Raw genomic sequence first — 18,806 nt, forward strand, 5'->3', positions numbered from 1 at the left:
GCCAGTTGGAAACCAAGAGCCAGGAGCTTCCTCAGGGAATGAATTCAGTCAGTAGGCTATCACACTGGGCCTCATATTGTCGTTTGTTGAACAGTCCCCTCAGACAGTTTAGGTAATAGCACCTAATATTTTTTCTTCTTAAAAAGTGCTTTTGTAGATTATATTTATTAAGTATAAGTAATATAATATAAAATAATAGAAATATTGCTTATATTTTGAGAAAGAACTTTTAACACTGTTTTAAAGATGAGAAAACTAGGGCCCAGCATGATGCCTCAGTTGGCTAATCCTCCACCTCCAATCACTGGGATCCCATATGGGTGCTAGTTCATGTCCCAGCTGCTGTACTTCCCATCCATTTCTCTGCTTATGGCCTGATAAAGCAGCAGAGGATGACACAAGCCTTGGGACCCTGCACCCATGTAGAAGATCTGGAAGAAGCTCCTGGCTCCTAGTTTCAGATCAGCTTAGCTCTGACCATTGCAGCCACATGGGGAGTAAACCAGCAGATGGAAGATCTTTCTGTCTTGTCTTCTCTCTGTAAATCTGCCTTTCCAATAAAAATAAGTCTTTTTAAAAGTATGTATTAAATAAAAAGATGAGAAAACTAAGACATAAGTTGATTTTTGACAAGTTACAAAAGTTATCAATTGTTAATACAAACATGAGATTAGGATCTGGGATCCTATTGGCTTCGCTAAATTTTTCACCAGACTATTTGGGGAGTTAAACAGACATAGATGCAGAGCTTCTAATGTTAATAATCTAATTACATAATTACCTTTACATTGCTATTGGCTTAATTTTATTATAGTCTAAAGGACAGAGAAGGAATTGTGCTGTCAGGGCTGAAATATCTCTTTTTAAATAGCTTTGCCTTGCTGGTAATCTTTCTGTAACGTAGGTAAATATACCTCTGGTTCAGAAGTAGACAAACAGTGGCCCATTGGCCTGCAGCCTGTTCTGTACTGGCCCACAAAATAATAATGGCTTTTATATTTTGAATGGTTGGCAAAAAATCAAAAGAATACTAATACAAGTTCTTTGGTAGCATATGAAGATCCTTCAGTTTCCAACTTCAGTGTTACAAATAAAGATTTATTGGAGCCCTGCCATGCTCACCAGTTGTGTATGTCTGCTGTCGTACTGTAACTGCAGAGTTGAACAGTTGTGACAGAGACTATGTGGCTTGTAAAGACTGAAGTATTTACTACCTAGACCTTTACAGAAAAAAACCTATGGAACCCAACTGTAGTTATCCAAACAAGCAAGTCAGATGACCTGTAACTATCTTTCTTAAATTTCTTTGTTGGATAGTTGCTAACAATTTAAAATCATTGGTATCATGAAATTGCTTCACACCCGTATAATCTCCTTCCTAACTTTTTTCATGTAACCCAGAATCTTGTCTTTTGGTCTTAGTTTATGTCATTACTGTCTTCATGCTTGCTTTTTTCTTAATATCTGCTTTTATGAACTTTTTGTTCAAATGATTCTCAACCCAGAATAAGCATCTGATCCTGTTTTTCAGTTGCCTTATATGCTTATTAGTCATAAAAGCCTGTGATGTCTTTCCTTGGTATGAATTAGAATTGTTAGTTTATCTTTGATATTTTTAGCTTAGAAACTTTCCCATGTGTTGTATACTATGAGTTTATCACTACTGCTAAACACTGTATATGAGATTTATGGGAATGTTTACTTTTCAATAACTTCTTAATCATGTTACATACTAGTACATACAAAGAATTTTTCAGGTTTATTTGTATTTTATAGTATAATGTACAGGTATTTTATTCTAATTGGATATATATGTATACATATATATATGATAGCTTCTAAAATTATAACAATAGAATAAGCAAAAAGATATTGTAATTTTATGTATTGAACTGAAATTACTCTTTTTTCATTATCATTATCTTCAGAATTTAACATTTTGATGGTCATATATTAAATTACTGGTAATTCAACCACTAGAAAGTTTAACTCTGAAATGTTTCTGTAAACCTAATTCTGAATTTCTAATGTTATTTATATTCTGTATTGGAGAGAAAGAGTGAGAACCACTCCTCAAATGCTGACAACAGCTGGGGATAGACCAAGTCAAGACAAGAGCTGGGAAGTCACTCCAGGTATCCTGCATGGGTGGTGGGACCCTCATTCCTAGAATCATCACTACTTCCTCCCAGGGTCTGCATCAGGAGGAAGCCAGAGTTAGAGGCCAGAAGCAGGTATTCCAAGCACTCTGATAATGGAATGTAGATGTCTTCACCACTAGGCTAAACACCTGCCCCTAATTCTGATTTTACTCTATACATTTTTATCTTCAGGTATTCATACTATATCATATTGTAATGTACTATGTGTTGGTTCAGAAAAATATATGTTCCAGCTTGAATGTTTGGCTATGGTTGCTGTCTAATGTATAATATTCAGTTGATAAATAGTTTTGAGCTCCTGCATGCCTCCAAATGCCAGGTGCTACTAGGGATATGATAAGGAATAAAAAAATAAACCAAGTCCCTGCCTTCATGAGAAAAGTGGTGGGTGGACATTTGTCCTAGTGGTTAAAATACCTGCATCCCCATAGCAAAGTAGCTGAGTTCAAGTTTCAGTTCCAGCTTCCTGCCTGTGCAGACCTTATGTGGTAGTAGCTGGTGACTCCAGTAGGTGGATCTCTGTGATCCTCAGGGAGACCTGGATTGAGTCCCCAGCTCCTGGTTTGGGCCTGGCCTGCCTCAACTATCACAGACATTTGGAGAGTTAATTAACCACTGGGAATCTCTCTCTCTCTCTCTCTCTCTTTCTCTCTCCCTCCCTCTCGCTGTCTCGCTCTCTGTCTCTCTTTCTCTCTCCCTTTATCTCAAATAAATAATTAAATATTGTTAAGGATCACATTTGTTTTTTAAAGAGAAAGCAAGAGGGTGAGTTTCTGTGAACTAGGATTGGAGGGTCGTTTGTGAAAAATGTCAAAATATGATTTTTGCACTTCAACATAAAAGATTAGTGCAAATTATTTATTAGACAATAAATGAAGGAAGAAGAGAAGGACAGTGTATCTGAAGCAGAGGGAACCCTCTGTAAAAAGGCTGGGTAGCAGGAAGGAAACACAGCATGTTCAGTGATCTGAGAGAAGTCTAATGTGTCAGAAAGCATGCTTGCAGTGTAAATCTCAGAAAATGTGATGAACAATGCCTTACACAGGTTGAACTGTGATTTTCCCAAATAAAAAATTCAGGGATGAACAGTTTTTCTGTGTGACTCTTTTTGGTTTGATGATTTGAGTTTTGCTTTTCATTTAAATATGCAGAAGACAAGAATGTCATGGTTCTCTAGCATCACCACAAATATATAACTACTTATTAATTAATCAGTTTCATAGAATTAATGCAAGTTCATTATTATTAAATATGGATATTAGTTCTTAGGTGTTTTGAAAAGTAGAGCATCCTGCTCTCTAGGAGCATACTCTTTATTACACAAATCTGGATTTGAATCCCAAGTCTATCTCCTATGGGTAACTTTGGGCTAGATAATTTGTCTCTCCGATCTTTTGGTTTTTTTTTTTTCCTCAACACATAATGATGTTGTAATGTCTACAGTAGATAATATAAGTAGAGTGCCTAGCATAGTATCATCTTCATTAGTAGAATTTTAAATACTTAAGAAGATTTATATATGTGCATTACATTCTCACGAATAAAACACTTTGCTTGTGTTTCAGAAAACACACCTGAAATGCTCTTAAGATCATCTCTTGAGGATACAAATGAAACAGGAAGCATTGAAAGTAGATGCTTCAGGAAAAGACATAAAAGTGACAATGAATCTAATTTGCAGCAGCACATGGCCTGGGGAAATAGAAACCGTAATCTTAGTGGAGGGGTACTGATGGGATTTATGCTCAACAGAATTAATCAGGAAGCAAATCCTGGAGATATAGTTGAAAAATTAGGAGCTGATGCAAAAATTCTTTCAAATGTTATTACAAGAAATAGAAGACCAAATAGTCTTGATATTGGGAAGCCACCTTTAAGATCTAAAAGAGACAGTCTAGAAAAGGAATCTAGTGATGATGACACACCTTTTGATGGTGCGAATCGCTTGGCTGATAAGGTGGATTCTCCTGTTATTTTTGACTTGGAGGACTTAGACAGTGAAACAGATGGATCCAAAGTGGGATATGTTGCCGCACAGCATCCCAAGAGAATTCAGCGAATGAACAGCAGCTTCTCAGTGAAACCTTCTGAAAAAACTGACGTTGCAGCAGGATTTGATCCCCTCTCTCTTTTAGTTGCTGAGACCGAGCAGCAGCAAAAAGACGAGGAAGAGGAGGATGAAGATGATAGTAAAAGCGTGTCAACACCATCTGCAAGGCGTGATTTAGCTGAAGAAATTGTGATGTATATGAATAACATGAGCAGTCCTTTGACAAGTCGAACACCAAGCATTGATTTACAACGGGCCTGTGATGATAAACCAAACAATAAGAAAAGCCCAACGCTGGCCAAGGCCTGCAGAAGATGTAGCTTACCTCCTAATTCTCCAAGGCCAGCCAGACTCACCAAATCTAAAAGTTACACAAAAAGTGAGGAGAGACCACGGGATAGATTGTGGTCTTCTCCAGCCTTCTCGCAAACTTGCCCTTTTAGAGAAGAATCTCAAGATGCATTAACCCATTCAGCACCTTCGTTTAATTTAGATACACTACTGGTACCTAAATTAGATGTTCTAAGGAATAGTATGTTCACAGCTGGAAAAGGAGTTGCAGAGAAAGCAAGCAAATGGTATTCAAGATTCACCATGTATACGACATCATCCAAGGTAAGTGTCTCCTACATTGATTTTAGCAGCCCCCACCACCATTACTAGAAGTCCCTTAACTTGCAAAGATGTAAGCAATTGCCATTCTTGTTAAATACAGCTCTAAGAAAAAAGAAAAAAACAGGTACTAGAATATATATGTTTTATAAGTATCAAAATTTGAACTAAAATAATAACCTCTAAAGGAGAGAAAATTCCATCTATGTTATATTGAAAGTTTTAATTTGAAACTGTAATAAGAGTTGTTACATAAAAGTGCTTACTAAGACTCAACATTTCCTTCAACACATTCTTTAAAAATAGAGAATCCAGTATGCCTCCAAAATTGACTGGTTAGGCATCCAGTTTCTCTTTCTGATTAGAATAGAATAGCTTCTGGTAGACCTGCCTGCCTCCCTTGAACAAACATGGAGGTTTATTGCAATGACTAAGGGAAATCCCTCACTAGTCCCTAATCCTTGAACTAGACACACACACACACACACATACACACACACACACGTCCGAGTGCCTGAGTTTGAGTTCTGGCTCTACTCCCATCTCCAGCTTCCCAATGATGCACACCCTGAGAGAGAGCAGATAATGGTTCAAACAGTTGGTGTACTACCACCCATGTTAGAGACCTGCTGGCCCAGCCCGATATCAGCCATTATGAGTATCTGAAGAGTAAACCACCAGATGGGAGATACTCTGTTTTTTTCAAGCTGCTGCTGCTTTTTTTTTTTTTTTTTTTTTAATGTATTTGAAAGGCAGAGTTAGGAGAGAAGAACCCAAAGCTTATTCCAGGTCTCCCAGGTAGGAGCAGGGGCCCACAGACTTGGATCATCTTCCATTATTTCCCAGTCGCATTATCAGGGCACTGGATGAGAAGTGTAGCAGCTGGGATTTGAACAAGGACCCATAGGAGATGCTGGACATCAGTGTCTCAGGTAGAGGCTTGACCTATTATGCCACAGTGCTGACCCCAGAGATCTCTCTGTCACTCATCTCTCCCTCTTTCTCTCCCCCTCCCCAAACCCTCCCTTTACTGCCCTCTACTTTCCTCCTCTCACCATCTGTTGCTCTGTTTTTGTGCCTTACGAATTGATAAAATTTTAAAAGCAACACATATATACACACAAAACACAGTCTAAACAAAATGAAGTTGATTGCCTGGTAAAACAGAACATTAATATTCTGAAAACAATTTCAAGAGTTACCAGGCTGCATAATATAATATTCAGTGTTCAAGATAAAATCCAAAATTATTTCATGTCAAGGGCCAGAAAAAATTGACTAATTTTTAAGGGAAGTACAACCCCAAGACAAACAGAGGAATTATTTTACAGAAACTTTGAAGCATCTACTATACATAGGGTAAGAAAAAGCATATTTGAAACAAAAAGAATTCTCAGCAAGAAGTAGAGACTATTAAAAACAAACTTATTCATTGGAAAAAAAATACACTATCTAGAATAAATTCATTGGATGATCTCAATAGCAGAGTGGAGATGAAAACAAAAAGAACCAGCTTGAAACTTAACAAAAACCCAGTTTGAAGAACAGAGAGAGAAAAGACTTTTAAAAATGAGCAGAGAGCTCCAGGGATAACTAGAACAATATGAAAAGATACAAATAACATACATATATGTATCATTAAAGTTCCAGAAGAATTGAAGAAAGTGATTGAAGCAGAAAAGGTATTTGGACAGTGACTTAAACTTCTACAAATTTGTTGGAAGAAATAGATGCCTAAGATTCAGAAAACTACAGAAAGGATGAACTCAGAGAAAACCACCCCTGCACTTAAAAATAATTTTTCTACACAAGAAACTAGAAAAATAGAAGCAGAGTTCAAAGTAAAAAGGAGAAAATGCTAAAAATAAAGTGGATCAATAAACCTGGAGAGATAAAACAAGAAAATCGATGAAGCCCGAAGCCGAATCTTTAAAAAGAGCATTAAAATCAACGCTCACCCTGTTAGAAAACTCAAGGAGAATGACAAATCACCAATATCAAAAAGACCTCACAGTGATATTGCTTTCTTCTTTCTCTAAATAGAATTAAGGACTAAAGTGAATAATGTTTTTAAAGCCTAATTCTGAACATAGAAAAGGAAAAATAAACATAGCTTCTTCTACTGCCTACTCAGGACACAGGTCATTTCTGTGATAGCAAAATGTGTGAGTTTATCTCCACCAACAAGCAAGCAGCAGACTCCAGCCGGACATCCTCTCAGTCGGTTCAAGTCCAACTGCACCTGGAGACTGCATCAGCGCACACAGGTGGGGGGCTGTCACGTCAGATACCAGGCACAAGCCCAGACTGTCTCACCTGTGCTTCTGGCTGACCAGCTTTGACTAGGGGTTTGCACAATCCCTTTTTCAGGCTCAATTCATTTGCTTAAGAAAAATATATTTATTATCGTAAAGAATTATATGATGTATGGGGTAAGACACATGGGAGGGGCTCAGAGCTTCCATACTCTGTCTGGGCTCACCTTTCAGGAACTTGGCAGGTGTTGTGCTGTCCAGAAACTCTCCATATGCTGTCTTTTGGGGGTTTTATGGAGAATTCATTGCATAAATAAGTAGTGTGGACAGCCATGTAGAAATGTAACTAGACAAAAATTATATGGCCTGCTGAGAGGTTGAGAGAGGCTGGTCTCTTCAGCATCCCTTCCTCCCAGATATGGGGCAGAGACCACTCTGAAATGGGGATCTGATGATCTGTCAGCCAATACAGGTCAGCCAGTTCTTTCAGACCAGCTCCAAGATCAAAGGGCAGGATAAAATTATAGTTTTAGTTTCTTGACCGGGACTAGGGGAGAGAAATTCAAGTCTGTTTAAAAAAGAGTTGCTTATTTGAAAGAGTAGCAGAAGAGAAAGAGACCTTACATCTGGTTCACTCCCCAAATGCCCACAGCATCGAAGGCAGGCACAGGCTGAAACCAGGATCCCGGAACTCCATTAGGGCCTCCTACTTCAGCAACAAGGACTCAACTACTTGTACCATCATCTGTGGTCTTCCAGGCACATTAACAGGAACGTCAATCAGAAGCGGAATGTCAGGGCCAGGGCTGTGGCATAGCACCAGCATCCCACCAGTTTCAATCCCAGCTGCTCCACATCTGATACAGCTCCCCACACAAGGTACCTAGGAAAGCAGTGGAGGATGGTCCAGGTGCCTCTACCACCCACATGGGAGACCCAGGAGAAGCTCTGGGCTCCTGGCTTCAGGCTGGCACAGCTCTAGCTTTACAGCCATGCGGGGAGTAAACCAGGAGAGGGAAGACTTCTTTCTCTGCTCCCACCTCTGCTTCTATCTGTTCCCTACCTTCTGCCTTTCAAAACAAAACAAAACAAAGCAAAAAAAGTGGGGTATCCAGGACCCAAACTGACACTGTGGTGAGCATGCTGTATCACAATGCCAGTCTCACTAAAACAGCCTCGAGGAACAGAAGGGAATGGATGAAAGGAGACAAGAAGGTCAGTTTTTTTGTTTCTTTGTTTTTTTAACTTTCTGAGGCCAAAAGGTCCCCAATATTATAGCAAAAGACTATATTTCACTTTTTTTTAAAGATTTATTTTTTATTACAAAGTCAGATATACAGAGAGGAGGAGAGACAGAGAGGAAGATCTTCCATCCGATGATTCACTCACCAAGTGAGCCGCAACGGGCCGGTGCGCGCCAATCCAATGCAGGGAACCAGGAACCTCTTCCGGGTCTCCCACACAGGTGCAGGGTCCCAAAGCTTTGGGCCGTCCTCAACTGCTTTCCCAGGCCACAAGCAGGGAGCTGGATGGGAAGTGTAGCTGCCGGGATTAGAACTGGCGCCCAAATGGGATCCCGGTGCGTTCAAGGCGAGGACCTTAGCCGCTAGGCCACGCCACCGGGCCCCCTATATTTCACTTTTAATGCTTTGGAGTTATTCAGAAATTAACAAGAGCTATAGAAGTTATGATCCAGGAACTGTGGATGAAAGCCTATAATATATATGTCAGACTGGTCCACTGTTTAACGCATTAAAGGAAACTGTTATTACTATTACAGTTAAGGAATTATATATTGTCATTTAAATGTTTATGTCTAAAGAATTTAATATCTCATTGTAAGTGCATTTTTTTAAGAAGTAGCAATAAGAGTGCTGGTTCAGGGCCCTAAAATACACATCTGTCTTCCTTTCTCCAAATCCCTTTTAAGTAACTGAAAAATACAAGAATATACTAACTCTATAGTCGTGAAATTACAAAAGCATGTCTTCCGTATGTCAGCAATTTTCAGGCTTTTCTGGAAATTAGAAAGCAAATAAGATTGGATGAATAGACGTACCTGAAAGCATGGTCTCTAAAGTAGTAGGTTCAGCCACCACCTACGTGAGAGACTTGGGGGAAGCTCCTGGCTCCCTGCTTCCGATTAGCCCAGCTCTGGCCACTGTGACCATCTGAGAAGTGGACCAGTGGGTAGATTGCCCTTCTTCTATCGCTTTCAGATAAAATAAATAAATTTTTTAGAAAACTAATTCCAAGTCTACCAGTTAATGCACTGGAATGGAGCAAAGTCCAGAAACTAAGCTAAATGTACACAGAAGTTTGGAATGGGAGAAGATTGCATTTCAAATCAGTGGTGAACAAACTAATCTTAAGTCAATGTGTAGACATAATTAGCTATTAATTAGGAGGAAAGGTAGATTCTTGTGTTATATTTAAAAAGTAAACCCTAGAGGAATTAAAAATCTAAGCTAAATTAGAAAGACACAGAAAGATGGCCTTTTAAACATTTTTTGGAGTGAATAAAATATACAAATCCTGAGTCCTATAAATGCAAAAAAATTTACTGTACAACAGCCCTTGGTAATTAAAAATAATAGTAATACACAATTGGGAAAAAATAGTTGTGCAATGGAAATATCTAAAAATGCTTTTCATAAGAAATTGTATATCGGAATTTCTTATATAATCTTAGTGTAGATATAAAACAATTATTTTAGTGTTCTTACAAGTCAAAGTTACAAATAATATCTGAAATCTAGATTTTTATGGAAAAGAGTAAAGGTGAAATTCTAATGGTATCATCTTGAACTGGTGTTTATGGGAAGAAAATGAAATGAGTCAAAACAAGCTCTCCTTACTAGTGGGATATATATTTGGCTGGAATTTTAAAATTATTTTTTAAATGCTGATTTCTAGTATGTTTCTCCAAATGACTAGACCTCTGTAAAATTAGTCGGATTTATTTGTCCAGAAATTATGGCGTTAACTGATGACCACAGCAGTAGTTGGGTGATAAGTGTTTTCCTCTGCCTGACAAGTGGACTTTTTAAAATCATTATAAATGTGAAGGAAATTAAGCTTACAATTATGTCCTTAGGATCAAAGTTCTGATCGTACCAGTCTTTCTTCAGTGGGAGCCCAGGATTCTGAATCTACCTCTTTGACAGATGAAGAGGTCGGCCGCGAGCTGGAAGGAGCCTCTTCCTCCCAGGAGAGCAGTGCCACGTCAGGGACCAAGGGAACTGAACTCAGCCGAACAAGCCTTGGAAGCTCTGCCTCCTTAGAAGGTTTGTGCAAACAGTTCTGCCGACTGCACTAGATTTAGAGTATCTTTATTTCATTTCTTTATTATTTAATTTTGTGAAAGATGTTGCATGGCCTTAAAGTTAAAAGAGGGTCCTTTCAGAGGAATGTGACTTCCCCTCTCATCCTCACTCCATCCTATTTTCTACTTGTCCCCAGAGATAACTTTTTATTTGTTTTTGGTTTATCTTTACACTGTTGCTTTTAAAAGGGTGGGGGCATTTATGAACTCATATTCTTGTTACCTTCTGTCTTCTTGCTGTGAAAGTAGCATACTATAAATTGTTCCTCACATACTGCTGTTTTTCACTTAATTATGTGTCGGGGGAGGGCAGTGTGCTAAGTGCAGGTCAAGTTCGGGCTGCTGTACTTCTAATGCAACTTCCTGGGAAGACAGAGACGCTGGCCCAAGTAATAGGACTCCTGCTACCCATGGGGGAGATGAAGATGGGGTTCCTAGCTCCTCTCTTCAGCCTGGCCTTTTCCTGGCTGTTTTAGACACCAGGGAAGGGAACCAGCAGACAGAAAACACTCTCTCTCTCTCTCACTCTCTCTCTCTCTCTCTCTCTCTCTCTCTCTCCCTCTCTTTTTCTCTCTTCCTCCCAACCTCTCTTCCTCTCTGTGACACACTGCCTTCCAGATAGTTCTTACCCTTTTTTTTTTAAGATTTATTTATTTTATTGGAAAGGCAGATATACAGAGAGGAGGAGAGACAGAGAGGAAGATCTTCCATCCGATGATTCACTCCCCAAGTGAGCCGCAATGGCCGGTGCTGAGCCAATCCGATGCCAGGAGTCCGGAGCTCTTCTAGGTCTCCCACGAGGGTACAGGGTCCCAAGGCTTTGGGCCATCCTCGACTGCTTTCCCAGGCCACAAACAGGGAACTGGATGGGAAGAGGGCCGCCGGGATTAGAACCAGCACCCATATGGGATCCCTGGCACGTTCAAGGCGAGGACTTTAGCCATTACATTACCGTGCCGGGGCCGAATAGTTCTTATCCTAAAGATCACTCCATATCATCACAGAATGATCAATGATCCTCGTTATTTTTTTTAAAGAAGGGTTTATTTGTATATTTGAAAGAGTTACAGAAAGAAATCTTCCATCCACTGGTTTACTCCCTAGATGGCCATACAGCTACGATGGGCCTAAGCACCAAAAGCTTCATTCAGGTCTCCCATGTGGGTGGCAAGGGCCCAGACACTTGGGCCACCTTTGGCTGTATTCCCCAGGCCACTAGCAGGGAGCTGGATTCGAAGTAGAGCAGCTGGGACACCAACCAGCACCCATGCGGAACGCTAGAATTGCAGGTGGCAGCTTGCACACTGCAACATCAACCATTCTTTCCCCCTCCTTTTTTGCATCTGCCTAATTCACCTTGGGTACCTGTATCATACTTGATTTTAACCACTTCCATATCAGTGGCCATCAAGTGTCCAGGCTTTGTAGTCCTCCAATATGTATGTATCATACTTTATTTGTTCTAGCATATCTTTGGAAGATACTTCACAACACTTTCTCAGAGCGATGATGCCAGTTTCTTTCCTCAGCTGTTTCATTTTGCATCCCTACTATTGCTATATGAGAGTACTTGTTTCCCCAGAACCTTGTCAACACAGTATGTCAGAAAATTTTTGTGTCATATGATAGGTGAGGAAAATATTCAGATTTATTTTCATTTTTTCTTTTATGAAAATCAAGTTGATGACCTATTTATATGTTTAAGGATTTTTTATTTCTCTGTGAACTATCCTTTGCTTACATCTTGCTCAGTTAGTCTTTTGGGGCTGAGAACAGCTGGTTGGGAGGAACATACTCCCATCCTCTGGTTTACTTCCCAAATGCCTGGAAACCAGGAACTCCATCCATGTCTTTCATACGAGTGACAACCCAGCACCTTGTGCCATAACCCACTGCCTCGCAGGATACACTGTGGCCAAAAGCTAAAACTGGAAGTTAAGCTGGGCTTCAACCCTGGGCACCTGGGGCAGGACGCAGGCATCCCAGAGGAGGTCTGACCCGCTGTGCCAGAAACCTACTAATTTTGGTTTCTTTATGTGATATTACTCTCTTCATGTTAGGAAATTAATCTTCTGTTTCAAATAAGTTTCAAATACTATATTTTGCCACAGTTTGGCAGTTTGTTCTATTTTGGTGTTTTAGGTCATGTTTCCGCTTTGGACTTCCTTATCTTGAGTTGCTGAGTTTCCATTTCAAAGGGATTCTAGTCCATTTTGTTTTCTTTTTTTAAGACTGCTTAAAATTAATTATGTATTTGAAATGCAGAGAACCAGAGACAGAGAGAGAGATTTGCCTTCCACTGGTCTGCACTCCAGACATCCACAACAGCCTGGGCTGGCCACCCTGAGGCCCGCACGGGTGGCAGGGAGCTCAAGACCTGAGCCATCACCTGTTATCCTTGTGGTGGTGGTGAATGTTTTCCTATCCCCTTTGTTTCTTATTTACTGGTAGTTTATATCATTTTTAAATCTTTATATTTTTAAAAAATGTATCAATTATCAATATTCATTCATAATATTTGGTGATGAAATGGAAACAATGTATAGAAAAGATTTAGATCACCTCCAGTTTTACTAACAAGATACAGCCACTGTTGACATGGACAATGGATTTGACCACAGGCTCTCTTGCTTTTTTCTTGTGTTTCAATACCTATAACATCTCATTGCTCTTAAGAATATACCTGAGAGGGCCCAGTGCAATAGCCTAGTGGCTAAATCCTTGCCTTGCGAGCACTGGAATCCCATATGGGCACCAGTTCGTGTCCCAATGCTCCACTTCCAGCTCCCTGCTTGTGGCCTGGAAAAACAGTTAAAGATGGCCCAAAGCCTTGGGAACCTGCACCTACATGGGAGACCCAGTAGAAGCTCCTGGCTCCTGGCTTCAGTTTGGCTTAGTTCCAGCCATTGCAGCCACTTGGGAGTAAGTCAGCAGCCAGAAGATCTTTCCTTTCTCTCTTCTCCTGAGAACTCTTCCCAATTCTTTAAATGCAAGATTACTCTACCAGTTCTTTAAGGATTCTTGTAAGTCGGGGAATTATCGCTAAATCCTGTTGTGATTTGAAATAAGATTATTTAATATTTTTTGATTATTTAATATTTTTAGACCTTGGAACTGTGCTTATAGATTGGAAAAAGAGAACCAGTAACTGTAATTATGAACAACTGGAATGCTTTCTAGCCTGCACACAGAAGGTGCTTAATATACCAACCTGTGAGAATCGATAGAAATAGAGCATATTTGTCCTCAAAACAAAAATGCCTGTGTTGAAAAGTTATTATTTACTTATTTCTAAATTGCCATTCATATTTTTCATAGAACGGGTTACTTTTTTATCAGTGAATATATGGAAATGAAAGATTCTTATATCTTTTCTCATTAATTTTAATGGTTTTGTCCTTTGCTTTTCAATAATGAACAGGATCCCTGTCAAAATTTGCTTTACCTGGGAAGTCAGAAGTAACATCTTCATTCAACATGAGTAATACCAATCTCTTCCAGAACTATGCAATGGAGGTACGGTTCTACTCAAACAGGCATTTTCTTGAACTGTGTTATAAATGTTTCATTTAGGTATTGATGGTCCCTAGAGTAATACTTTTTTTAATTGCATTTTTAAATTTATTTATTTATGTATTGCAAAGTTAGATGTATAGAGAGAGGAGGAGAGACAGAGAGGAAGATCTTCCATCCGATTATTCACTCCCCAAGTGGCCGCAATGGCTGGAGCTGAGCCGATCCAATGCCAGGAGTCCGGAGCTCTTCTAGGTCTCCCACAAGGATACAGGGTTCCAAGGCTTTGGGCCGTCCTCGACTGCTTTCCCAGGTCACAAGCAGGGAGCTGGATGGGAAGCAGGGTCACCAGGATTAGAACCAGCGCCCATATGGGATCCCCGCTAGGCCACCACGCCAGGCCCTAGAGTAATATTTTTTTAAAAATGTATGTGTAGCTCTAAAATTTCAGAATGTTTTATCACATCTAAATCAAGTTAAGATGGAGTTTTTAGATATGCATTATTTCAGGTTGTTAGTCATACTACTTCCTCTCTCTCAGAACAATCCCATACTTACTTTAGGAGTCATCAACATACAAAAAGCATTTTCACTTTCACCATTTGTAGTTACGCCTTGTTGCACATAAGTTCTCTTTGAATGTTTGTTTCATACACTAAACAACTCGTTTTGCTATGCAAACAGTCCCTTTTTGGTGAGCAGTTTCTTCTATTGTATTTTTCATTCTCTGTGAGTTAGCTGGGTAGACTTCCATAAGTGTATCCCATTTTCTTACAGTGAAAAAGTTATGCTTTTATACTTTAAAAAGTTTCTCTCTGTAAAAATTGCTTTCAGAAACATTTGTATCGTTGCTAATTCATACTAATTTGCATAAATATGGAAAATAAATTGACAGATAGCTGGAAAAAAGTGAGCAGTGACATTGCAGTTTACAAAGTTTTTGGTGGCAGGGCCGGTGCCATGGCTGAAGTGGCTGTATCTCCGCCTACAAGCGCCGGCATCCCATATGGGCACCCATTTGTGTCCTGGCTGCTCTGCCTCCCATCCAGCTCCCTGTTTATGGCATAGGAAAGCAGTAAAGGATAACGCAAAGTCTTGGGACACTATACCTGCATAGGAGACCTGGAAGAGGCTCTTGGCTTCAGACCAAGTCAGCTCCAGCTGTTGCGGCCATGTGGGGAGTGAATATGAGGATGGAGGATCTTTCTCTGTGTATCTCCTTCTCTCTGTAAGTCTGCCTTTCCAATAAAAAATAAATCTTTAAAAGATATTTAAAAAACAGATTTTGGTGGCTTAAAAATGTCTTATTGCTGTAATGCTGTAGTGCCAACATTTACAGTTCTCTATAATGGTTCTTTAGAATAAAAAGATTTCTTTATTTTTGAAAGGCAGAATTATGGAGAAAGAAGAAGAGACAGATCTTCCATCTGCCCCACTCCCAAGAGGGCTGCAGAAGCTGGGGCTGGGCAAGGTTGAAACCAGGAACTTCTTGAGGTCTCCCATATGGGAGGCAGGGGTCCAAGCACTTGGGCCAGCTTCTGCTCCCTTTCCCAAGCCATTAGCAGGGAGCTGGAACAAAATGGAGCAGCCAGGACACAAACTGGCACCCACAGGGGATGCCAACTGCACAGGCAGGCAGTGGCTCTACCCACTATGCCACAATGCTGGCCCTACATTGACTTAAATAAAAGGTGAATGAATGTGAGAAGCAGAGGGACAGAAAGAGGAGGAGACAAGGAAGAAGACAGACTTCCTCTATTAGCCAGTTCATTCCCCAGATGGAAACAAAAGCTAGAACTCTGGGTCTCCCACAGAGTGACAGAAGCCCAAGCACTTGAACCATAGTCTGCTGCCTTCCCAGGCACATGAGGAGGACGCTGGCTCAGGACAGAAGAGCCTGGACTTGAACTGGCACTCCAGTGTGCGATGTTGGGGTCACAGTCAGCAGCCTGACTTGCTGCACCACGGTGCTGACCCCACAGCAATGGTTCTGGATCTGTCGGAAGTGAGCCCAGAGCCTTTTTTATCTGTTTAATTTTTCTTTTTTTTTTCTTTTTTAACTAACATTGTATACAATTATATGTTATAGCAATGTCAAAGAATTTCAGAGGTTTCTAAAAATCTTAATTTATTTAGCCCATCACAAAGTTATAGGAACCTATGTCCCATCATGGGTATGATAACCACCCTTTGTGTAACACTGATCCATAATGTATAAATGATTATAAGTACTTATTCTGACTGTTAACAAATTAATGCTGGAGTTTAGTCTTGCCTTAGTAAAACCCCAGCACACATGTTGTAATGAAAACTGGAGGCAGTGCTCACGTACATGCAAGTTTCTCTTCCAGGCCAAAATTGGGGAAGAGATTTAGCTGTGATGGCAGCGGTGAATATAGTAAATCCATTTTTTGTCTGTATAATTTCTATATCCTGCTGTGTTTTAGTTTTTCAACAAATCTGTGCAATGGTATTTAATTCATAATGTACACTAGCCAGCTGACTTTCTAAAGTGCCATGTTGTCCTACAGGTTCTCATCTCAAGTTGTTCTCGGTGTAGAACTTGTGATTGTCTTGTACATGATGAGGAAATCATGGCTGGCTGGACAGCAGATGATTCAAATCTCAATACCACATGCCCGTTCTGTGGCAACCTTTTCCTACCCTTTCTGAATATTGAAATCAGAGACTTAAGACGACCTGGGAGGTAATATTATAAGTGTTTTTCCCCTTAAAACTTATGTGTCTTGTTTCCTGGAGTATTTTTTTTCTCAAAAGGCTTTTTTGATTCACATTACAGGTACTTTTTGAAGTCAAGTCCATCTACAGAAAATATTCATTTTCCATCTTCCTTTTCAAGCCAAACAAGGCAGTCTTGCCTTTCAACATCAGCCTCTGGTCTTGACACATCCGCTATCTCTGTTCAAGAACATTTTGACCTAAACAGGTAGTTGTGATTAAGTGGAGCAGCATGTATTACACATCTTTTAGATGTATGATAAATTTCTATAAAAAATAATTTGTGATCTTATATTTTCTCAGCTAATTAAAACTGTATTAAAGCTAATACTCTGGATAATTAAGTATAAACAGTTACATGCTAAGCTTTATGAATCCCCAGAGTTTAAGTTGTATGTTTACATGTTAAATTTGGATCTTAAAGTATTAAATTAGTATCTTAAAGACAAAAAAAAAACCCTATAGAACACTTGAAGTTTATAATGATCATCTTTCTTATATTACTTTCTTGAAGAATTAAGTTAATGCTAACTCATGCTTTGGAACATTTAATACTAACCTAAGACTTACCCAGCAAGCCTAACATAAGTAAATGCAAAACTTGTCTCTGTTTTGCAGAAGTGCCAAATAGACCACATTTGGCTGGAGAGGAGGCACATTATTGGCAGTTCTCTGTGTTAAAGAAGTGCTCATATAGCATCAGCAGGCCACACCTGTGTGATCCTAAATACCTAACCCAGAAAACACCCACACCTCCTCTCCTCCAAGTTCTCCTGTAGCCGTTGTCTTTGGCTTTTTATGGCCTGCTGGCTCCTGAAAGAATGTGTGCCCCTTCTCTCTGCTTCCTATTTCTAGAGCTGGTGTGGTTCCTGCGATGTAACAGTTGTCCACCAATTGCTTTTGAATAAGTGAATGAATCTTGACTACTTGAAGTTCCCTTGATAAAAAGGATAGTTGACATGACTACACATCTTAAAACTATATCTTATTCCAATAAGATTCTCAATCTTATGAGTAGCACATTTCTTTCAATTATTTTGCTGTCTCTAGTTCTGATTCTAAAGAGAGAGTAGTTCTAGTTGAAATGAAGTATATGTAGACACTGATGTGCTTTTTCCTTTTTTCGGCACTGAAGCAACTCTAAACTGCAGGAAAACTCCTGTGCCCGAAGTATTCAAATCCCTGCTGACAGATCAAAGGCAACTGTGTCAAAATGCCCAGTCTTTCCAATGGCCCGAAGCATCAGTGCCTGCAGCCCCTTGGATAAGGAGGAGGCTGGTGGGCAGAAGCTCATTCCCACAGGCAGCCTGCCAGCTACTTTACAAGGAGCCACAGTATGTATTTTGGTACATTTTTAAAATTTGGAAGTAGAGCCTCTAAATAGTTTTGCTCCCCTCATCCCAAAAAAACCCTTATTAGCTTCAATTTTATTAGTGTCTAGAAGATTGCCTCTTCTATGTTGTAATCAGATTACTTTCAATGTCGTTGATGGGAATTTTTATAAACTGGTTTCATAACATCAGCCTTACATTTGCCATTTATGGCTTTTCCTTATTCACAGGATTCTTTAGGATTAGAATGGCACCTTCCCAGCCCAGATCCTGTCACTGTTCCATATCTTAGTCCTCTAGTGGTCTGGAAGGAACTAGAAAGCTTATTGGAAAATGAAGGCGATCACGCCATAACAGTGGCCGACTTTGTGGACCATCATCCGATTGTGTTTTGGAACCTGGTGTGGTATTTTAGACGTCTTGACTTGCCCAGCAACTTACCTGGATTGATTCTTTCTTCTGAACATTGTAACAAGTATTCAAAGGTAAGAGGCTCCGAAGGAACTCTAAGGCCTTCATGCTGTCACCAATGTAATGTTTGCACAGCCCTCATGATAAAGTAAGATTTGTTTCAACGACTATCAAAATCATTACACAACTAGAATTGTTGCATTTACAGTTGATTTTTTTTCCTTGTTACTATCTAGAGGTACAACAAAATCAGGTGCCTTTGAAACCTTCAAAAATTTATACGAAATATGTTTGAGTCTTTGTTATATTCAAAAATAAACCAAGAATGACTCTTAAGAGTTTGTGAATTGGGCTTGGCAGCGTGGCCTAGTGGCTAAGGTCCTCGCCTTGATCCCATATGGCCGCTGG

At 39.7% G+C, this 18,806-nt stretch overlaps 1 protein-coding gene across 9 annotated transcripts in view; it reads left to right on the forward strand.

Moving 5' to 3' along the window:
* The window catches only part of DENND4A (DENN domain containing 4A), a 116,558-nt gene that overhangs the window by 92,415 nt on the left and 5,337 nt on the right, over positions 1-18,806 (forward strand). For 7 of the 9 annotated variants that reach the window (XM_058665656.1, XM_058665655.1, XM_058665659.1 and 4 more), the window contains exons 22-28: positions 3,728-4,827; positions 10,177-10,366; positions 13,826-13,920; positions 16,449-16,624; positions 16,718-16,864; positions 17,792-17,990; positions 18,218-18,472. In XM_058665656.1, the coding sequence (XP_058521639.1) occupies positions 3,728-4,827; positions 10,177-10,366; positions 13,826-13,920; positions 16,449-16,624; positions 16,718-16,864; positions 17,792-17,990; positions 18,218-18,472 (2,162 nt within the window). The remainder of the gene's footprint in view (positions 1-3,727; positions 4,828-10,176; positions 10,367-13,825; positions 13,921-16,448; positions 16,625-16,717; positions 16,865-17,791; positions 17,991-18,217; positions 18,473-18,806) is intronic. The other 2 variants (XM_058665662.1, XM_058665663.1) reach the window with 1 other exon arrangement.

The sequence above is a fragment of the Ochotona princeps genome, chromosome 6 (assembly GCF_030435755.1).
Source record: "Ochotona princeps isolate mOchPri1 chromosome 6, mOchPri1.hap1, whole genome shotgun sequence".
In the NCBI taxonomy this organism is placed as follows: domain Eukaryota; kingdom Metazoa; phylum Chordata; class Mammalia; order Lagomorpha; family Ochotonidae; genus Ochotona; species Ochotona princeps.